General features: G+C 46.5%; 1 protein-coding gene across 1 annotated transcript in view; it reads right to left on the bottom strand.

The window, feature by feature from the left end:
• Positions 1-1,735: 1,735 nt before the first annotated feature.
• LOC139402714 (UPF0524 protein C3orf70 homolog A-like) overlaps positions 1,736-22,357 on the bottom strand; it is a 35,050-nt gene continuing 14,428 nt past the window's right edge. Inside the window, exon 2 of the mRNA XM_071146611.1 lies at positions 1,736-3,807. Coding sequence (XP_071002712.1) covers positions 3,140-3,807 — 668 coding nt within the window. The 3' untranslated portion in view covers positions 1,736-3,139. The remainder of the gene's footprint in view (positions 3,808-22,357) is intronic.

The following is a 22,357-nucleotide window of genomic DNA, read 5'->3' as shown; positions in this document are numbered from 1 at the left end:
TCTGTCTGCTATCTCCTGCATGGTGGTTCTGTCTGCTATCTCCTGTATGGTGGTTCTGGCTGCTATCTCCTGGTGGTTCTGGCTCCTATCTCCTGGTGGTTCTGGCTGCTATCTCCTGGTGGTTCTGGCTGCTATCTCCTGATGGTTCTGGCTCCTATCTCCTGGTGGTTCTGGCTGCTATCTCCTGCATGGTGGTTCTGGCTGCCATCTCCTGGTGGTTCTGGCTGCTATCTCCTGTATGGTGGTTCTGGCTGCTATCTCCTGGTGGTTCTGGCTGCTATCTCCTGGTGGTTCTGGCTGCTATCTCCTGGTGGTTCTGACTGCTATCTAATGCATGGTGGTAAGAAACACACTAGAGTGGAAATGATGAATGCTTCATGGAAGCAGAGAGGAAGGAGGGAGGGGAGTAGGGGGGAGGGAGGGGAGTAGAGGGGAAGGAGGGAGAGGGAGGGGAGTAGAGGGGAAGGAGGGAGAGGGAGGGAGTAGAGGGGAGTAGAGGGGAAGGAGGGAGAGGGAGGGGAGTAGAGGGGAGGGAGGGGAGTAGAGGGGAAGGAGGGAGGGGAGTAGAGGGGAGGGAGGGATGGGAGTAGAGGGGAAGAAGGGAGGGGAGTAGAGGGGAAGGAGGGATGGGGGAGGGGAGTAGAGGGGACGGAGGGAGGGAGAGGGAGGGGAGTAGAGGGGAAGGAGGGAGAGGGAGGGGAGTAGAGGGGAAGGAGGGAGGGGAGTAGAGAGGAAGGAGGGAGGGGAGTAGAGGGGAAGGAGGGAGGGGAGTAGAGGGGAAGGAGGGAGAGGGAGGGGAGTAGAGGGGACGGAGGGAGAGGGAGGGGAGTAGAGGGGACGGAGGGAGAGGGAGGGGAGTAGAGGGGACGGAGGGAGGGGGGAGGGGGGAGGGGAGTAGAGGGGAAGGAAGAGAAGAGAGTTGTGATTGGGGAAGAGGCGGGAAAGGGAGGGGAGAGAGAGGGAGAGGGAAGGGAAGGAGGAAGTGGTGGATGGGAGGGAAGAGAGGGGTGGCAAGGTCAATGAACTCCACTGTTGACAGTGAGGCAATATTGTACTGTATTAATCCTATATCTCTACTGTTGACAGTGAGGTAATATTGTACTGTATTAATCCTATGTCTCTACTGTTGACAGTGAGGTAATATTGTACTGTATTAATCCTATATCTCTACTGTTGACAGTGAGGTAATATTGTACTGTATTAATCCTATATCTCTACTGTTGACAGTGAGGTAATACTGTACTGTATTAATCCTATATCTCTACTGTTGACAGTGAGGTAATATTGTACTGTATTAATCCTATATCTCTACTGTTGACAGTGAGGTAATACTGTACTGTATTACTCCTATATCTCTACTGTTGACAGTGAGGTAATATTGTACTGTATTACTCCTATATCTCTACTGTTGACAGTGAGGTAATACTGTACTGTATTAATCCTATATCGCTACTGTTGACAGTGAGGTAATATTGTACTGTATTAATCCTATATCTCTACTGTTGACAGTGAGGTAATATTGTACTGTATTACTCCTATATCTCTACTGTTGACAGTGAGGTAATACTGTACTGTATTAATCCTATATCTACTGTACTGTATTACTCCTTTGTCTCTACTGTTTCTGATGGATGTATTGTAATGCTGTTTTAGAGATACATGCTGATAGAAATGTTAATATGACAAACTCACTTCTTGGGACTCAATCACCACACAAAACACACAAGGCAGCCTCTTTTTAGTGAAAACATTTATTAGAAAAATCAGATCATGGTTTGCTTGATATTCCCTCTGTAATATGTGATCATTTGACTGTATGTGTACAGATGTAGGATCTTCATTTGAGCCAGTTTGCTACAGTATGAAATGAACCCTGCATCAACAGGAAATGTGAATTATTACGTGGATTTGAATGAATTTACATTTTTGTCGGGGTTGATAGATGTCTGACATTTCAAAGTGGAAATTAGAAACTTCAGAAGCCTTTTAAAACCTCAAATACACTACAAGTTGTATATTTCCTGCATTGCAGGAAAGTTGTCCTGCAACACGGTGATCAAATTAAGATCCTGCATCTGTATTTACAGTGATGTTTTAAAGCGTATATATATTTTTTTATCCCTGATGTTACGATTCTCTTTCAATCAGAGAGGAATAGAAATTCACCCACAAAGCGTGTATATATATGCGTGTTTGTGTGTGTGTGTGTGTCTATAGTTTCTGTGTGTTAATAGATCAGAAAGGTGTGCTTTGTTCAAGACCCTCAACATGTGATTGGAGCAATCATTTAGAGACGGACAAGACACACAGCGGGTCTTGTTGTTGTTTTGTCGTGGTCAGAACAATGTCCTAGTCCCACTGCTACTGCTCTGCATTGTGTCTGTAATACACTGAGATTTCCTGTCCTGGGCTGTGAAGGGTCTATGTTCACACTTCCGATATAGTCAGATGATTGTCAGAAAGCCTTGGCAGGACACTGGGTGTGTCTGGACGCTGTAACCCTTCCTCCACCGGTGTAGATAAGTAGTGCACTACTCCCTATGGGCCCTGGTCTAAAGTAGTGCACTATATAGAGAATAGGGTGCCATTTGGGTTTCAACCTTGATTGTTGTGTAAAAAGTAGTAGCCTCATGACTTAGAATCCTCAGAGTGTTTGGTCACTTCGTTCTCTTCTTTTAGTGTGTTGGGTCATGGACTAGATCACATTCACTGATTCCTACATTTGTGCTCTTGTTCATTTGTGGGGTTTTTTCAGCTGACTACTGGTCTGGAAAGATAAGTGAAATCCCTCCAGAGTAGAATGCGTTCGGTACACCATGCTATAAAAGGGTGAAAGGTCGTAGGTAACCATGCTATAACAGGGTGAAAGGTCGTAGAGAACCATGCTATAACAGGTGAAAGGTCAAAGTTCATAGGTAACAGGTCACTGTTTTGATGTTGTACGATTAGTATAAGTTAGAGGAACGTTGACAGGCTAGTGTGTGTGTGTGTGTGTGTGTGTGTGTGTGTGTGTGTGTGTGTGTGTGTGTGTGTGTGTGTGTGTGTGTGTGTGTGTGTGTGTGTGTGTGTGTGGCTCTAAGCTGAACCGGCTAGATCACTGTCTCATCGTCTCCATTTCAACGCGACAGTGCAAGTTGTCTCACACAGTTGTCTCGATCTTCTCAATAATCTCCACCATAGACTTGGACGGAGAGAGCAGAGAACACTCATCTTGATTCCACATACTTAGTGGACTAGACTCTCCATCACTACTTAACTCTTCATCCTCCTCCTCCACTTCCTCCTCGTCTTCCTCCTCTTCCTCAGAACCCTCGTCACATGACTCCATGTAATGGCCGCCCAGCGCATTTATCCCAGAATCCTCAGAGCTGGACGGGGAGGAACAGTGGTCTATTTTGGGGGTGGTGACCTTGTCCCCCAGGGCACTGGGCTTGGTGCCCTGGGGGTGTGGTCTGGGCTGGGTGTGTGGGTGGTGTCTGGGGGTCCGTTGGGGGTGGGGTTTGGACCAGGGGTGAGGGGGATGTGATTGAGGCGGGCTGGGCATGGTCGAAGGTTGAGGTCTCTGGACATAGCACATCTTCCCATTGATGCGTTTGACCATGTAGTCGTCCACGAAGAGGTCTGAGATGATGCAGAACTTTGGCGACTCCAGGCAGGGCGGGGCTTGGAAGGCGGGGGCGGTCATGAGGAAGCGTTCGGCCAATGAGACTGTCAGGTCCATGGTATGGGGGTGGTCTGTGGGCGTGGCAGGCACTGGGGTGCTGGGGAGGCGGCACACGTTGGTCATCGGCTGGTACACATATTTACCTAGAGAAGGGAAGGGAGAGGGAGAGGGAGAGGGAGAGAGAAGGGGAGAGAGAGAGAGAGAGAAGGGGGGAGAGAGAGAGAGAGAAGGGGAGAGAGAGAGAGAGAGAAAGAGAGAGACAGAGAGAGAGAGAGAGAGAAAGAGAGAGACAGAGAGAGAGAGAGAGAGAGAGAGAGAGAGAGAGAGAGAGAGAGAGAGAGAGAGAGAGAGAGAGAGAGAGAGAGAGAGAGAGAGAGAGAGAGAGAGAGAGAGAGAGAGAGAGGAGGAGAGAGAGGAGGAGAGAGAGGTACAGAGACAGGGTTACTTTATGTAACAAATACAGAACTGAAATACGTGGGTATTCAATCACAAAGATAAAGGCATTACAAGGGAAGCAGTAAGAATGACAAGCCAGATACTCATATACAGCAGTATGAGGACACCCCTTCAAATGATACTCATATACAGCAGTATGAGGACACCCCTTCAAATGATACTCATATACAGCAGTATGAGGACGCCCCTTCAAATGATACTCATATACAGCAGTATGAGGACGCCCCTTCAAATGATACTCATATACAGCAGTATGTGGACACCCCTTCAAATGATACTCATATACAGCAGTATGAGGACACCCCTTCAAATGATACTCATATACAGCAGTATGTGGACACCCCTTCAAATGATACTCATATACAGCAGTATGTGGACACCCCTTCAAATGATACTCATATACAGCAGTATGAGGACACCCCTTCAAATGATACTCATATACAGCAGTATGTGGACACCCCTTCAAATGATACTCATATACAGCAGTATGTGGACACCCCTTCAAATGATACTCATATACAGCAGTATGTGGACACCCCTTCAAATGATACTCATATACAGCAGTATGTGGACGCCCCTTCAAATGATACTCATATACAGCAGTATGTGGACGCCCCTTCAAATGAGTGGATTCCACTATTTCAGCCACACCCGTTGCTGACAGATGTATCAAATCGAGCACACCGCCATGCAATCTCCATAGACAAACATTGGCAGTAGAATGGCCTTACTGAAGAGCTGAGTGACTTTCAACGTGGCACCGTCATAGGATGCCACCTTTCCAACAAGTCAGTTTGTAAAATGTCTGCCCTGCTAGAGCTGCCCCCTAGTCAACTGTAAGTGCTGTTATTGTGAAAACATCTAGGAGCAACAACGGCTCAGCCGCGAAAGTGGTAGGCCACACAAGCTGAAGCGCGTAGCGCATAAAAATTGTCTGTCCTCGGTTGCAACACTCACTACCGACTTCCAAACTGCCTCTGGAAGCAACGTCAGCACAAGAACTGTTTGTCGGGAGCTTCATGAAATGGGTTTTCATGGTCGAGCAGCCGCACACAAGCCTAAGATCACCATGCGCAATACTAAGTGTTGGCTGCAGTGGTGTAAAGCTCGCCGCTATTGGACTCTGTAGCAGTGGAAACGCGTTCTCTGGACTGATGAATCACGCTTCACCATCTGGAAGCCCGACGGACAAATCTGGGTTTGGCGGATGCAAGGAGAACGCTACCTGCCCCAATGCATAGTGCCAACTGTAAAGTTTGGTGGATGAGGTCTGGGGCTGTTGTTCACGGTTCGGGCTACGCCTCTTAGTTCCAGTGAAGCGAAATCTTAATGCTTTTATTTACTTAATCCATTTTAGAATACGGCTGTAAAATATCAAAATGTGGAATATTCTGTCCACCCTACTGTGTGTTACCATGGGAATCTCCAGTATAACACGTTCTCCTCTTCCCTCCCTCATCTGCTCCCCTCCCTAACTCCCTCCCTCTCTCTCTTCCCTTTCTCTCCTTCCTTCCTCCCTCCCTCTCTCTCTCTCTCTCTTCCCTCTCTCCTTCCTCCCTCCCTCCCTCTACCCTCTCTCTCTCTCCTTCCTCCTCTCCTCCACTGAGAACTGGAGCGTCACAAACACACAAGAGGATGAGATTCTACAAGAGGAGAATATTCTAGAGGAGGAGGAGATTCTACAGGAGGTGATTCTACAGGAGGAGGAGATTCTATAAGATGAGGAGTTCTACTGGAGGCGGAGATTCTACAGGAGCAGGATATTCTAGAGGAGATTCTACAGGAGGGGGATATTCTAGAGGAGGAGGAGATTCTACAGGAGCAGGATATTCTACAGGAGGAGGAGATTCTACAGGAGGGGGAGATTCTACAGGAGGAGGGGATAAAAGAGGGTAGAAAATATAGACTATATCCAATATCAAAGTCACTGTGATGTAGTTGGTACAGAAATTAAATGAAACGTGGGTACAGAGAACAGACAGGGGAAGTGGTAAAATCAAGGTTACAACATGACATCAAATCAAGGTTACAACATGACATCAAATCAAGGTCACAACATGACATAAGGACTCTTTTTCTCTCAGTATTTTCTTTAGTGAAGTGGCCCTCCAGGAGAGCTGTGCCTGTTTCAAGATGTATGTCCTTAAGAGAGATCAGACTAGAAAAGAGAGTAGGGGAGGAGAGGGGCAGTGGGTAAGATTCTGCCTTCTAAAGATGTAAGGAAAAGAACATTAGAGAGCTTTAGCTTTTAGTCTCTGTAGCTAGAGAGAGAGAGTGAGAGAGAGACACACATAGAGAGATAGAGACACACACACAGAGAGAGATAGAGAGACACACACACAGAGAGTAGTCTCTGTAGCTAGAGAGAGACAGGGGTTTGTCCTTTAGTCTCTGTAGCTAGAGAGAGACAGGGGTTTGTCCTTTAGTATCTGTAGCTAGAGAGAGACAGGGGTTTGTCCTTTAGTCTCTGTAGCTAGAGAGATACAGAGGTTTGTCCTTTAGTCTCTGTAGTTAGAGAGAGACAGAGGTTTGTCCTTTCGTCTCTGTAGCTAGAGAGAGAGACAGGGGTTTGTCCTTTAGTCTCTGTAGCTAGAGAGAGACAGAGGTTTGTCCTTTAGTCTCTGTAGCTAGAGAGAGACAGAGACTTGTCCTTTAGTCTCTGTAGCTAGAGAAATACAGGGGTTTGTCCTTTAGTATCTGTAGCTAGAGAGATACAGGGGTTTGTCCTTTAGTATCTGTAGCTAGAGAAATACAGGGGTTTGTCCTTTAGTATCTGTAGCTAGTGAGATACAGGGATTTGTCCTTTAGTCTCTGTAGCTAGAGAGAGACAGGGGTTTGTCCTTTAGTATCTGTAGCTAGAGAGAGACAGGGGTTTGTCCTTTAGTCTCTGTAGCTAGAGAGAGACAGAGGTTTGTCCTTTCGTCTCTGTAGCTAGAGAGAGAGACAGGGGTTTGTCATTTAGTCTCTGTAGCTAGAGAGAGACAGAAACTTGTCCTTTAGTCTCTGTAGCTAGAGAGATACAGGGGTTTGTCCGTTAGTATCTGTAGCTAGAGAGATACAGAGGTTTGTCCTTTAGTCTCTGTAGCTAGAGAGAGACAGAGGTTTGTCCTTTCGTCTCTGTAGCTAGAGAGAGAGACAGGGGTTTGTCCTTTCGTCTCTGTAGCTAGAGAGAGAGACAGGGGTTTGTCCTTTAGTCTCTGTAGCTAGAGAGAGACAGAGACTTGTTATTTAGTCTCTGTAGCTAGAGAGAGACAGGGGTTTGTCCTTTAGTCTCTGTAGCTAGAGAGAGACAGGGGTTTGTCCTTTAGTCTCTGTAGCTAGACAGAGACAGAGGTTTGTCCTTTAGTCTCTGTAGCTAGAGAGAGAGAGAGACAGAGGTTTGTCCTTTAGTCTCTGTAGCTAGAGAGAGACAGAGGTTTGTCCTTTAGTCTCTGTAGCTAGAGAGAGACAGAGACAGAGCTGTGTCCTTTAGTCTCTGTAGCTAAAGAGAGACAGAGACAGAGGTTTGTCCTTTAGTCTCTGTAGCTAGAGAGAGACAGGGGTTTGTCCTTTAGTCTCTGTAGCTAGAGAGAGACAGAGGTTTGTCCTTTAGTCTCTGTAGCTAGAGAGAGACAGAGACTTGTCCTTTAGTCTCTGTAGCTAGAGAGAGACAGAGGTTTGTCCTTTAGTCTCTGTAGCTAGAGAGAGACAGAGGTTTGTCCTTTAGTCTCTGTAGCTAGAGAGAGACAGAGGTTTGTCCTTTAGTCTCTGTAGCTAGAGAGAGACAGAGGTTTGTCCTTTAGTCTCTGTAGCTAGAGAGAGACAGGGGTTTGTCCTTTAGTCTCTGTAGCTAGAGAGAGACAGAGGTTTGTCCTTTAGTCTCTGTAGCTAGAGAGAGACAGAGACTTGTCCTTTAGTCTCTGTAGCTAGAGAGAGACAGAGGTTTGTCCTTTAGTCTCTGTAGCTAGAGAGAGACAGAGGTTTGTCCTTTAGTCTCTGTAGCTAGAGAGAGACAGAGGTTTGTCCTTTAGTCTCTGTAGCTAGAGAGAGACAGAGGTTTGTCCTTTAGTCTCTGTAGCTAGTGCCTGTTGGAGGGAATGCAGTTCATCCCTGCATTATCATGGTGAAGGGAGAGTGATTTTGATCCACTTGGAGAGATCGATAGAGCCAGCTTTGTAGTTACTGTATCTTAGTAGCTACAGTATCTTAGTAGTTACTGTATCTTAGTAGTTACAGTATCTTAGTAGTTACTGTATCTTAGTAGTTACAGTATCTTAGTAGTTACTGTATCTTAGTAGTTACTGTATCTTAGTAGTTACAGTATCTTAGTAGTTACTGTATCTTAGTAGTTACTGTATCTTAGTAGTTACAGTATCTTAGTAGTTACTGTATTTTTGCAATATTAAATCGCTATCAGTTAGCATGTGGAACGTTCAGGGCCTCCACTAGTGAACCTTTGGACTGTAGTTGTAAATGTCATCATTCTGAAGGAGACATGGTGTAAGACAGACATTGTTACTCACCGTCCCACAGGCTACAGAGAGGTAATCATGCTGTCACTGTTCCACAGGTTACAGAGAGGTAATCATGCTGTCACTGTCCCACAGGCTACAGAGAGGTAATCATGCTGTCACTGTTCCACAGGCTACAGAGAGGTAATCATGCTGTCACTGTTCCACAGGTTACAGAGAGGTAATCATGCTGTCACTGTCCCACAGGCTACAGAGAGGTAATCATGCTGTCACTGTTCCACAGGTTACAGAGAGGTAATCATGCTGTCACTGTCCCACAGGCTACAGAGAGGTAATCATGCTGTTACTGTCCCACGGGCTACAGAGAGGTAATCATGATGTCACTGTCCCACAGGCTACAGAGAGGTAATCATGATGTCACTGTCCCACAGGCTACAGAGAGGTAATCATGATGTCACTGTCCCACAGGCTACAGAGAGGTAATCATGCTGTCACCGTCCCACAGGCTACAGAGAGGTAATCATGCTGTCACCGTCAAACAGGCTACAGAGAGGTAATCATGATGTCACTGTCCCACAGGCTACAGAGAGGTAATCATGATGTCACTGTCCCACAGGCTACAGAGAGGTAATCATGATGTCACTGTCCCACAGGCTACAGAGAGGTAATCATGATGTCACTGTCCCACAGGCTACAGAGAGGTAATCATGATGTCACTGTCCCACAGGCTACAGAGAGGTAATCATGCTGTCACCGTCCCACAGGCTACAGAGAGGTAATCATGCTGTCACCGTCAAACAGGCTACAGAGAGGTAATCATGCTGTCACCGTCAAACAGGCTACAGAGAGGTAATCATGCTGTCACCGTCCCACAGGCTACAGAGAGGTAATCATGCTGTCACTGTCCCACAGGCTACAGAGAGGTAATCATGCTGTCACCGTCAAACAGGCTACAGAGAGGTAATCATGCTGTCACCGTCAAACAGGCTACAGAGAGGTAATCATGCTGTCACCGTCCCACAGGCTACAGAGAGGTAATCATGAGTTTGGCAGATGATTACAGATGGGTAATCATACAGGACTGTTTTACAAAGTTATTGAAAGCAGTAAATCAATGTACAGTGCATTGAAAAAGTATTCAGACCCCTTGACTTTTTCCACTTTGTTACATTAGTCTCATTCTACAATTGTTTACAATTATTTTTTTCCTCATGAATCTACACACAACCGATTTTTTTGGTGCAAATGAAATACGTTATTTACATAAGTATTCAGACCCTTTGCTATGAGAAGCTAAATTGAGCTCAGGTGCATCCTGTTTCCATTGATCATCGTTGAGTTGTTTCTACAACTTGATTGGAGTCCATCTGTGGTAAATTCAATTGATTGGATATGATTTGGAAAGACACACACCTGTCTATACAAGGTCCCACAGCTGACAGTGCATGTCAGAGCAAAAACCAGGTGATGATGTCAAAGGAATTGTCCGTAGAGCTCAGAGACAGGATTGTGTCGAGGCACAGATCTGGGGGTACCAACATTTTTTGCAGCATTGAAGGTCCCCAAGAACAACTTGACCTCTATCATTCTTAAATGGAAGAGGTTTGGAACCACCAAGACTCTTCCTGGATCTGGCCTCTCAGTCAAACTGAGCAAATGGGGGAGAAGGGCCAATGGTCACTCTGACAGAGCTTCAGCGTTCCTCTGTGGCGATGGGAGAACGTTCCAGAAGGACAACCATCTCTGCAGCACTCCAAAAGTCCTTTATGGCAGAGTGGCCAGACAGAAGCCACTCCTCAGTAAAAGGCACATGACAGCCCGCTTGGAGTTTGCCAAAGCACCTAAAGGCATCTCAGACCATGAGAAACAACACTCCCCATCTAACCTGACAGAGCTTGAGAGGATCTGTAGAGAAGAATGGGAGAAACTCCCCGAATACAGGTGTGCCAAGCTTGTAGCATCATACCCAAGAAGACTCGAGGCTGTAATCACTGCCAAAGGTTCTTCAACAAAGTACAGAGTAAACGGTCTGAATGCTTATGTAAATTTGAATATATTTTCTTAACACATTTGCTCAAATTCCTTAAAACCTGTTTACGCTGTGTCATTATGGGGTATTGTGTATAGATTGAGGAGAAAAAAACTATTTAAATCAATTTTAGAATAAGGCAGTAACCTAACAAAATGTGCAAAAAGTCAAGGGGTCTGAATACTTTCCGAAGGCACTATATATCAATGACTTGGCCACTATTCTAGATAAATCCTCAGCCCCGTGTTAGTCTCCACAATTCAGAGGTTAAATGCCTGCTCTACCCAGATGCCCCGTGCCTGCTGTCACCCACAGCACATGGCCTACAGCAGAGCCTGGACCTGTCAGACCTGGACCCTGGTAGTAAATACCCACACACTACAATTACTCAGGTTTATAAAAGAAGCTCAACTGGAGGCCTAAATTAGGCAGTAAATGAACAGAGAGAAAGCAAGCAGGGTATTCTACACCATTAAAACACAAATACAAATGAATAAACCTGGACAAATGTGGCTAAAACTAATTGAATGTGTCATTGAACCAATTGCAAGATGTGACAAGATGTCACCCAATGGGACAAACACCCCATTGAAACCCTGCATGCAGAGTTCTGTAAGATTCTCCTACATGTCCAGAGGAAAACTACATACAATGCATGCAGGGCAGAATTAGGCCAATATCCACCAATAATAAACACTCAAAAAAGAGCAATTACGTTTTGGAAACATCATTACATCAAACGCTGTGATGAAACTGTCTCTCATCAGGACCGCCACAGGAAAGGAAGGCCCAGAGTTACCTCTGCTATGATGGAACTGTCTCTCATCAGGACCGCCACAGGAAAGGAAGACCCAGAGGTACCTCTGCTATGATGAAACTGGCTCTCATCAGGACCACCACAGGAAAGGAAGACCCAGAGGTACCTCTGCTATGATGAAACTGGCTCTCATCAGGACCACCACAGGAAAGGAAGACCCAGAGTTACCTCTGCTGTGATGAAACTGGCTCTCATCAGGACCGCCACAGGAAAGGAAGGCCCAGAGTTACCTCTGCTATGATGAAACTGGCTCTCATCAGGACCACCACAGGAAAGGAAGACCCAGAGTTACCTCTGCTGTGATGAAACTGTCTCTCATCAGGACCACCACAGGAAAGGAAGACCCAGAGTTACCTCTGCTCTGATGAAACTGGCTCTCATCAGGACCGCCACAGGAAAGGAAGGCCCAGAGTTACCTCTGCTATGATGAAACTGGCTCTCATCAGGACCGCCACAGGAAAGGAAGACCCAGAGTTACCTCTGCTATGATGAAACTGGCTCTCATCAGGACCGCCACAGGAAAGGAAGGCCCAGAGTTACCTCTGCTGTGATGAAACTGGCTCTCATCAGGACCACCACAGGAAAGGAAGACCCAGAGTTACCTCTGCTATGATGAAACTGGCTCTCATCAGGACCGCCACAGGAAAGGAAGACCCAGAGTTACCTCTGCTATGATGAAACTGGCTCTCATCAGGACCGCCACAGGAAGGGAAGGCCCAGAGTTACCTCTGCTATGATGAAACTGGCTCTCATCAGGACCGCCACAGGAAAGGAAGACCCAGAGTTACCTCTGCTATGATGAAACTGGCTCTCATCAGGACCGCCACAGGAAAGGAAGACCCAGAGTTACCTCTGCTATGATGAAACTGGCTCTCATCAGGACCGCCACAGGAAAGGAAGGCCCAGAGTTACCTCTGCTATGATGAAACTGGCTCTCATCAGGACCGCCACAGGAAAGGAAGGCCCAGAGTTACCTCTGCTATGATGAAACTGGCTCTCATCAGGACCGCCACAGGAAGGGAAGACCCAGAGTTACCTCTGCTCTGATGAAACTGGCTCTCATCAGGACCGCCACAGGAAAGGAAGGCCCAGAGTTACCTCTGCTATGATGAAACTGGCTCTCATCAGGACCGCCACAGGAAAGGAAGGCCCAGAGTTACCTCTGCTCTGATGAAACTGGCTCTCATCAGGACCGCCACAGGAAAGGAAGACCCAGAGTTACCTCTGCTGTGATGAAACTGGCTCTCATCAGGACCGCCACAGGAAAGGAAGGCCCAGAGTTACCTCTGCTATGATGAAACTGGCTCTCATCAGGACCGCCACAGGAAAGGAAGACCCAGAGTTACCTCTGCTCTGATGAAACTGGCTCTCATCAGGACCGCCACAGGAAAGGAAGACCCAGAGTTACCTCTGCTATGATGAAACTGGCTCTCATCAGGACCGCCACAGGAAAGGAAGACCCAGAGTTACCTCTGCTATGATGAAACTGGCTCTCATCAGGACCGCCACAGGAAAGGAAGACCCAGAGTTACCTCTGCTGTGATGAAACTGGCTCTCATCAGGACCACCACAGGAAAGGAAGACCCAGAGTTACCTCTGCTGTGATGAAACTGGCTCTCATCAGGACCGCCACAGGAAAGGAAGACCCAGAGTTACCTCTGCTATGATGAAACTGGCTCTCATCAGGACCGCCACAGGAAAGGAAGGCCCAGAGTTACCTCTGCTGTGATGAAACTGTCTCTCATCAGGACCGCCACAGGAAAGGAAGGCCCAGAGTTACCTCTGCTGTGATGAAACTGGCTCTCATCAGGACCGCCACAGGAAAGGAAGACCCAGAGTTACCTCTGCTGTGATGAAACTGGCTCTCATCAGGACCGCCACAGGAAAGGAAGGCCCAGAGTTACCTCTGCTCTGATGAAACTGTCTCTCATCAGGACCGCCACAGGAAAGGAAGGCCCAGAGTTACCTCTGCTCTGATGAAACTGTCTCTCATCAGGACCGCCACAGGAAAGGAAGGCCCAGAGTTACCTCTGCTCTGATGAAACTGTCTCTCATCAGGACCGCCACAGGAAAGGAAGGCCCAGAGTTACCTCTGCTCTGATGAAACTGTCTCTCATCAGGACCGCCACAGGAAAGGAAGGCCCAGAGTTACCTCTGCTGTGATGAAACTGGCTCTCATCAGGACCACCACAGGAAAGGAAGGCCCAGAGTTACCTCTGCTGTGATGAAACTGGCTCTCATCAGGACCGCCACAGGAAAGGAAGACCCAGAGTTACCTCTGCTGTGATGAAACTGGCTCTCATCAGGACCGCCACAGGAAAGGAAGGCCCAGAGTTACCTCTGCTATGATGAAACTGGCTCTCATCAGGACCGCCACAGGAAGGGAAGGCCCAGAGTTACCTCTGCTATGATGAAACTGGCTCTCATCAGGACCACCACAGGAAAGGAAGGCCCAGAGTTACCTCTGCTGTGATGAAACTGGCTCTCATCAGGACCACCACAGGAAAGGAATGCCCAGAGTTACCTCTGCTATGATGAAACTGGCTCTCATCAGGACCACCACAGGAAAGGAAGACCCAGAGTTACCTCTGCTATGATGAAACTGGCTCTCATCAGGACCGCCACAGGAAAGGAAGACCCAGAGTTACCTCTGCTGTGATGAAACTGTCTCTCATCAGGACCGCCACAGGAAAGGAAGGCCCAGAGTTACCTCTGCTATGATGAAACTGGCTCTCATCAGGACCGCCACAGGAAAGGAAGGCCCAGAGTTACCTCTGCTGTGATGAAACTGTCTCTCATCAGGACCGCCACAGGAAAGGAAGACCCAGAGTTACCTCTGCTCTGATGAAACTGTCTCTCATCAGGACCGCCACAGGAAAGGAAGGCCCAGAGTTACCTCTGCTATGATGAAACTGGCTCTCATCAGGACCACCACAGGAAAGGAAGACCCAGAGTTACCTCTGCTGTGATGAAACTGTCTCTCATCAGGACCGCCACAGGAAAGGAAGACCCAGAGTTACCTCTGCTCTGATGAAACTGTCTCTCATCAGGACCGCCACAGGAAAGGAAGGCCCAGAGTTACCTCTGCTCTGATGAAACTGTCTCTCATCAGGACCACCACAGGAAAGGAAGACCCAGAGTTACCTCTGCTATGATGAAACTGGCTCTCATCAGGACCGCCACAGGAAAGGAAGACCCAGAGTTACCTCTGCTATGATGAAACTGGCTCTCATCAGGACCGCCACAGGAAAGGAAGACCCAGAGTTACCTCTGCTATGATGAAACTGGCTCTCATCAGGACCACCACAGGAAAGGAAGACCCAGAGTTACCTCTGCTATGATGAAACTGGCTCTCATCAGGACCGCCACAGGAAAGGAAGACCCAGAGTTACCTCTGCTATGATGAAACTGGCTCTCATCAGGACCGCCACAGGAAAGGAAGACCCAGAGTTACCTCTGCTATGATGAAACTGGCTCTCATCAGGACCGCCACAGGAAAGGAAGGCCCAGAGTTACCTCTGCTATGATGAAACTGGCTCTCATCAGGACCGCCACAGGAAAGGAAGACCCAGAGTTACCTCTGCTATGATGAAACTGTCTCTCATCAGGACCGCCACAGGAAAGGAAGACCCAGAGTTACCTCTGCTATGATGAAACTGGCTCTCATCAGGACCGCCACAGGAAAGGAAGACCCAGAGTTACCTCTGCTCTGATGAAACTGGCTCTCATCAGGACCGCCACAGGAAAGGAAGACCCAGAGTTACCTCTGCTATGATGAAACTGGCTCTCATCAGGACCGCCACAGGAAAGGAAGACCCAGAGTTACCTCTGCTATGATGAAACTGGCTCTCATCAGGACCGCCACAGGAAAGGAAGACCCAGAGTTACCTCTGCTATGATGAAACTGGCTCTCATCAGGACCGCCACAGGAAAGGAAGACCCAGAGTTACCTCTGCTATGATGAAACTGGCTCTCATCAGGACCGCCACAGGAAAGGAAGACCCAGAGTTACCTCTGCTATGATGAAACTGGCTCTCATCAGGACCGCCACAGGAAAGGAAGACCCAGAGTTACCTCTGCTATGATGAAACTGGCTCTCATCAGGACCGCCACAGGAAAGGAAGACCCAGAGTTACCTCTGCTATGATGAAACTGGCTCTCATCAGGACCGCCACAGGAAAGGAAGGCCCAGAGTTACCTCTGCTATGATGAAACTGGCTCTCATCAGGACCGCCACAGGAAAGGAAGACCCAGAGTTACCTCTGCTGTGATGAAACTGGCTCTCATCAGGACCGCCACAGGAAAGGAAGGCCCAGAGTTACCTCTGCTATGATGAAACTGGCTCTCATCAGGACCGCCACAGGAAAGGAAGGCCCAGAGTTACCTCTGCTATGATGAAACTGGCTCTCATCAGGACCGCCACAGGAAAGGAAGACCCAGAGTTACCTCTGCTATGATGAAACTGTCTCTCATCAGGACCGCCACAGGAAAGGAAGGCCCAGAGTTACCTCTGCTATGATGAAACTGGCTCTCATCAGGACCGCCACAGGAAAGGAAGACCCAGAGTTACCTCTGCTATGATGAAACTGGCTCTCATCAGGACCGCCACAGGAAAGGAAGACCCAGAGTTACCTCTGCTATGATGAAACTGGCTCTCATCAGGACCGCCACAGGAAAGGAAGACCCAGAGTTACCTCTGCTATGATGAAACTGGCTCTCATCAGGACCGCCACAGGAAAGGAAGGCCCAGAGTTACCTCTGCTATGATGAAACTGGCTCTCATCAGGACCGCCACAGGAAAGGAAGGCCCAGAGTTACCTCTGCTATGATGAAACTGGCTCTCATCAGGACCGCCACAGGAAAGGAAGGCCCAGAGTTACCTCTGCTATGATGAAACTGGCTCTCATCAGGACCGCCACAGGAAAGGAAGGCCCAGAGTTACCTCTGCTATGATGAAACTGGCTCTCATCAGGACCGCCACAGGAAAGGAAGGCCCAGAGTTACCTCTGCTATGATGAAACTGGCTCTCATCAGGACCGCCACAGGAAAGGAAGGCCCAGAGTTACCTCTGCTATGATGAAACTGGCTCTCATCAGGACCGCCACAGGAAAGGAAGGCCCAGAGTTACCTCTGCTATGATGAAACTGGCTCTCATCAGGACCGCCACAGGAAAGGAAGGCCCAGCGTTACCTCTGCTATGATGAAACTGGCTCTCATCAGGACCGCCACAGGAAAGGAAGACCCAGAGTTACCTCTGCTATGATGAAACTGGCTCTCATCAGGACCGCCACAGGAAAGGAAGGCCCAGAGTTACCTCTGCTATGATGAAACTGGCTCTCATCAGGACCGCCACAGGAAAGGAAGGCCCAGAGTTACCTCTGCTATGATGAAACTGTCTCTCATCAGGACCGCCACAGGAAAGGAAGACCCAGAGTTACCTCTGCTATGATGAAACTGGCTCTCATCAGGACCGCCACAGGAAAGGAAGGCCCAGAGTTACCTCTGCTATGATGAAACTGGCTCTCATCAGGACCGCCACAGGAAAGGAAGGCCCAGAGTTACCTCTGCTATGATGAAACTGGCTCTCATCAGGACCGCCACAGGAAAGGAAGGCCCAGTTACCTCTGCTATGATGAAACTGGCTCTCATCAGGACCGCCACAGGAAAGGAAGGCCCAGAGTTACCTCTGCTATGATGAAACTGGCTCTCATCAGGACCGCCACAGGAAAGGAAGACCCAGAGTTACCTCTGCTATGATGAAACTGGCTCTCATCAGGACCGCCACAGGAAAGGAAGGCCCAGAGTTACCTCTGCTATGATGAAACTGGCTCTCATCAGGACCGCCACAGGAAAGGAAGGCCCAGAGTTACCTCTGCTATGATGAAACTGTCTCTCATCAGGACCGCCACAGGAAAGGAAGACCCAGAGTTACCTCTGCTATGATGAAACTGGCTCTCATCAGGACCGCCACAGGAAAGGAAGGCCCAGAGTTACCTCTGCTCTGATGAAACTGGCTCTCATCAGGACCGCCACAGGAAAGGAAGGCCCAGAGTTACCTCTGCTATGATGAAACTGGCTCTCATCAGGACCGCCACAGGAAAGGAAGGCCCAGAGTTACCTCTGCTGCAGAGGATACGTTCATTAGAGTTACCAGCCTCAGAAATTGCAGCCCAAATGAATGCTTCACAGAGTTCAAGTAACAGACACCTCTCAACATCATCTGTTCAGAGGAGACTGTGAATCAGGCCTTCATGGTCAAATTGCTGCAAAGAAACCACTACTAAAGGAACCACTACTAAAGGAACCACTACCAAAGGACACCAATAAGAAGAAGAGACTTGCTTGGGCCAAGAAACATGAGCAATGGACATTAGACCGGTGGAGATCTGTCCTTTGGTCTGAGATTTTTTTAATTTTTGGTTCCAACCGCCATGTCTTTGTGAGACGAAGAGTAGGTGAGCAGATAATCTCTGCATGTGTAGTTCCCACTATAAAGCATGGAGGAGGAGGTGTGATGGTATGGGGGTGCTTTGCTGGTGACACTGTCTGTGATTTATTTAGGATTCAAGGCACACTTTACCAGCATGGCTACCACATCATTCTGCAGCGATACGCCATCCCATCTGGTTTGAGCTTAGTGGGACTATCTTTAGTTTTTCAACAGGACAATGACCCAACATACCTCCAGGCTGTGTAAGGTCTATTTGACAAAGAAGGAGAGTTATGGAGTGCTGCATCAGATGACCTGGCCTCCACAATCACCCGAACTCAACCCAATTGAGATGGTTTGGGATGAGTTGGACTGCAGAGTGAAGGAAAAGCAGTGCTCAGCATATGTGGGAACTCCTTCAAGCCTGTTGTAAAAGCATTCCAGGTGAAGCTGGTTGAGAGAATGCCAAGTGTGTGCAAAGCTGTCATCAAGGCAAAGGGGTGGCTACTTTGAAGAATCTAAAATATATTTAGATTTGTTTAACACTTTTTTGGTTACTACTTAATCCCATGTGTGTTATTTCATAGTTTTGATGTCTTTGATGTCTACAATGTAGAAAATGGTTTAAAAAAATGAAGAAAAACCTTTGAATGAGTCGGTGTGTCCAAACCTTATGACTGGTGCTGTACATCGTTACGGCATGCCAATAAAACAATTTGAATTGAAAAGAAATTGAGCGAGAGAGCTCATGTCTGTCAGCACGACTGCCCACCATGTTGTCCCCAGTCCACCTGGCCGTGCTGCTGCTCCAGTTTCAAATGTTCTGCCTGTGGTTATTATTATTCGACCATGCTGGTCATTCATGAACATTTGAACATCTTGGCCATGTACTGTTATAATCTCCACCCGGCACAGCCAGAAGAGGACTGGCCACCCCACATAGCCTGTTTCCTCTCTAGGTTTCTTCCTAGGTTCCTCTCTAGGTTTCTTCCTAGGTTTTGGCCTTTCTAGGGAGTTTTTCCTAGCCACCGTGCTTCTACACCTGCATTGCTTGCTGTTTAGGGTTTTAGGCTGGGTTTCTATACAGCACTTTGAGATATCAGCTGATGTACGAAGGGCTATATAAATACATTTGATTTGATTTTGATTACTGTACCAGTACCTCATGCACAGTCACACTCACTGCCCACATGTTAACATTATGTGTGAGAGCAGCACACGTCTGGCTGACTGGCTGGCTGATTGGATGACTGGCTGATTGGCTGGCTGATTGGCTGGATGACTAATTGTCTGGCTGACAGATTGGCTGACTGACTGGCTGGCTGGCTGGCTGACTGACTAGCAGCACAGTGATACAATCACACCCACCCTTCTCTAGCCTGATCTATTGTAAAAAATAAATAAGATTCAAATTCAATTAAATAAAAAGTATTTCAAGGCCTGAATCCCCAAAATAATGTATTTCCCATCCATCCATGCACTCGGTGTGAGGATGGCCCTCTCAGGGATTTTCCTCTGACAGGAAGCTCCAAGGCTGGGACTGTTTCAGTGACCACTGTTTGTGTTGAAGGACAAGGCATGGAGATGTTTGTGTGTTATTGTACTGTATAGTGTGGAAGGTTGTTAATGTACTGTATATTGTGGAAGGTTGTTAATGTACTGTATATTGTGGAAGGTTGTTAATGTACGGTATATTGTGGATCTGTGTGGAAGGTTGTTAATGTACTGTATATTGTGGAAGGTTGTTATTGTACTGTATATTGTGGAAGGTTGTTAATGTACTGTATATTGTGGAAGGTTGTTAATGTACTGTATATTGTGGATCTGTGTGGAAGGTTGTTAATGTACTGTATATTGTGGAAAGTTGTTAATGTCCTGTATATTGTGGAAGGTTGTTAATGTACTGTATATTGTGGAAGGTTGTTAATGTACTGTATATTGTGGAAGGTTGTTAATGTACTGTATATTGTGGATCTGTGTGGAAGGTTGTTAATGTACTGTGTATTGTGGATCTGTGTGGAAGGTTGTTATTGTACTGTATATTGTGGAAGGTTGATAATGTACTGTATATTGTTGATCTGTGTGGAAGGTTGTTAATGTACTGTATATTGTGGAAGGTTGTTAATGTACTGTATATTGTGGAAGGTTGTTATTGTACTGTATATTGTGGATCTGTGTGGAAGGTTGTTAATGTACTGTATATTGTGGATCTGTGTGGAAGGTTGTTAATGTACTGTATATTGTGGAAGGTTGTTAATGTACTGTATATTGTGGATCTGTGTGGAAGGTTGTTAATGTACTGTATATTGTGGAAGGTTGTTATTGTACTGTATATTGTGGAAGGTTGTTAATGTACTGTATATTGTGGAAGGTTGTTAATGTACTGTATATTGTGGAAGGTTGTTTATGTCCTGTATATTGTGGAAGGTTGTTAATGTACTGTATATTGTGGAAGGTTGTTAATGTACTGTATATTGTGGAAGGTTGTTAATGTACTGTATATTGTGGAAGGTTGTTAATGTACTGTATATTGTGGATCTGTGTGGAAGGTTGTTAATGTACTGTATATTGTGGATCTGTGTGGAAGGTTGTTAATGTACTGTATATTGTGGAAGTTTGTTAATGTACTGTATATTGTGGAAGGTTGTTATTGTACTGTATATTGTGGATCTGTGTGGAAGGTTGTTAATGTACTGTATATTGTGGAAGGTTGTTAATGTACTGTATATTGTGGATCTGTGTGGAAGGTTGTTAATGTACTGTATATTGTGGAAGGTTGTTAATGTACTGTATATTGTGGATCTGTGTGGAAGGTTGTTATTGTACTGTATATTGTGGAAGGTTGTTAATGTGCTGTATATTGTGGAAGGTTGTTAATGTACTGTATATTGTGGATCTGTGTGGAAGGTTGTTAATGTACTGTATATTGTGGAAGGTTGTTAATGTACTGTATAGTGTGGAAGGTTGTTAATGTACTGGATATTGTAGATGTGTGTGGAAGGTTGTTATTGTACTGTATATTGTGGAAGGTTGTTAATGTACTGTATATTGTGGAAGGTTGTTAATGTACTGTACATTGTGGATCTGTGTGGAAGGTTGTCAATGTACTGTATATTGTGGAAGGTTGTTAATGTACTGTATATTGTGGATCTGTGTGAAAGGTTGTTAATGTACTGTATATTGTGGATATGTGTGGAAGGTTGATAATGTACTGTATAGTGTGGAAGGTTGTTAATGTACTGGATATTGTGGAAGATTGTTAATGTACTGGATATTGTGGAAGGTTGTTAATGTACTGGATAGTGTGGAAGGTTGTTAATGTACTGGATAGTGTGGAAGGTTGTTAATGTACTGGATATTGTGGAAGGTTGTTAATGTACTGGATATTGTTAATGTACTGGATAGTGTGGAAGGTTGTTAATGTACTGGATAGTGTGGATGTGTGTGGAAGGTTGTTAATGTACTGGATATTGTGGAAGGTTGTTAATGTACTGGATATTGTGGAAGGTTGTTAATGTACTGTATATTGTGGATGTGTGTGGAAGGTTGTTAATGTACTGGATATTGTGGAAGGTTGTTAATGTACTGGATAGTGTGGAAGGTTGTTAATGTACTGTATATTGTGGAAGGTTGTTAATGTACTGTATATTGTGGAAGGTTGTTAATGTACTGGATAGTGTGGAAGGTTGTTAATGTACTGGATAGTGTGGAAGGTTGTTAATGTACTGTATATTGTGGATGTGTGTGGAAGGTTGAAGACTGGCTTTTCGCTCCACTTTGCAAATGTCCTCGTCTGGGCTGAATGTGCTGCGACGTTTCAGGGTTGCTGCTGTGTGTGTGTGTGTGTGTGTGTGTGTGTGTGTGTGGTTTCAGGGCTGTAGAGTAGCTGTAAGATGGATGAAAGGCTAAAACACTAGTTTACCAGGATCAGAGTCAGTCACACACAGAGAGACACGGATGGCAGGCAGGCAGGCAGGAAGGAAGGAAGGAAGGCAGCATTCCAGGGTCTTAGCCTCAATTCATATAAGTTGAGATGGGATGTAAAGGTTGGATATGAAGTTTGGGTTTCAGCACTATAGGAAGACTCATAGCCTGCTAAAGAAGCATTTCAGATGGTTCACTGAAGACTTCCTGAGGCTGTTTCAGTGTTGTTAGCTTAGCTACACTTTAGCCTTCAAAAGGGCTTTTAACCCACATAAAGGGGTGCATGGCTAGCGATGTAATACATGATATAACATCCTAATGTCATACTAAAGACACTACATACAGAGACAGTTCCCCTAAACAGGGAGTTTCCTGGTCGTCAACCTCCCTCCCACCTGATTGGATGTTATGTCATGAATAATGAATTCACAGAGATGCTGTGAAGAGATGCATCATGGGGACTGGTGGTATTTAGAGACATTTACAGATGATTAGGCTGAGCTCTCAAGCACAGCTGGGAATCTACCTCTGCTAATCACACGCACACGCCAATAAACTTTGATTCAACACATACATACGCACTCTC

This window comes from Oncorhynchus clarkii, unplaced genomic scaffold (genome assembly GCF_045791955.1).
Source record: "Oncorhynchus clarkii lewisi isolate Uvic-CL-2024 unplaced genomic scaffold, UVic_Ocla_1.0 unplaced_contig_9311_pilon_pilon, whole genome shotgun sequence".
NCBI lineage: Eukaryota > Metazoa > Chordata > Actinopteri > Salmoniformes > Salmonidae > Oncorhynchus > Oncorhynchus clarkii.
The sequence above is the reverse complement of the archived record's forward strand: the minus strand, read 5'-3'. Positions and strand labels throughout refer to the sequence as shown.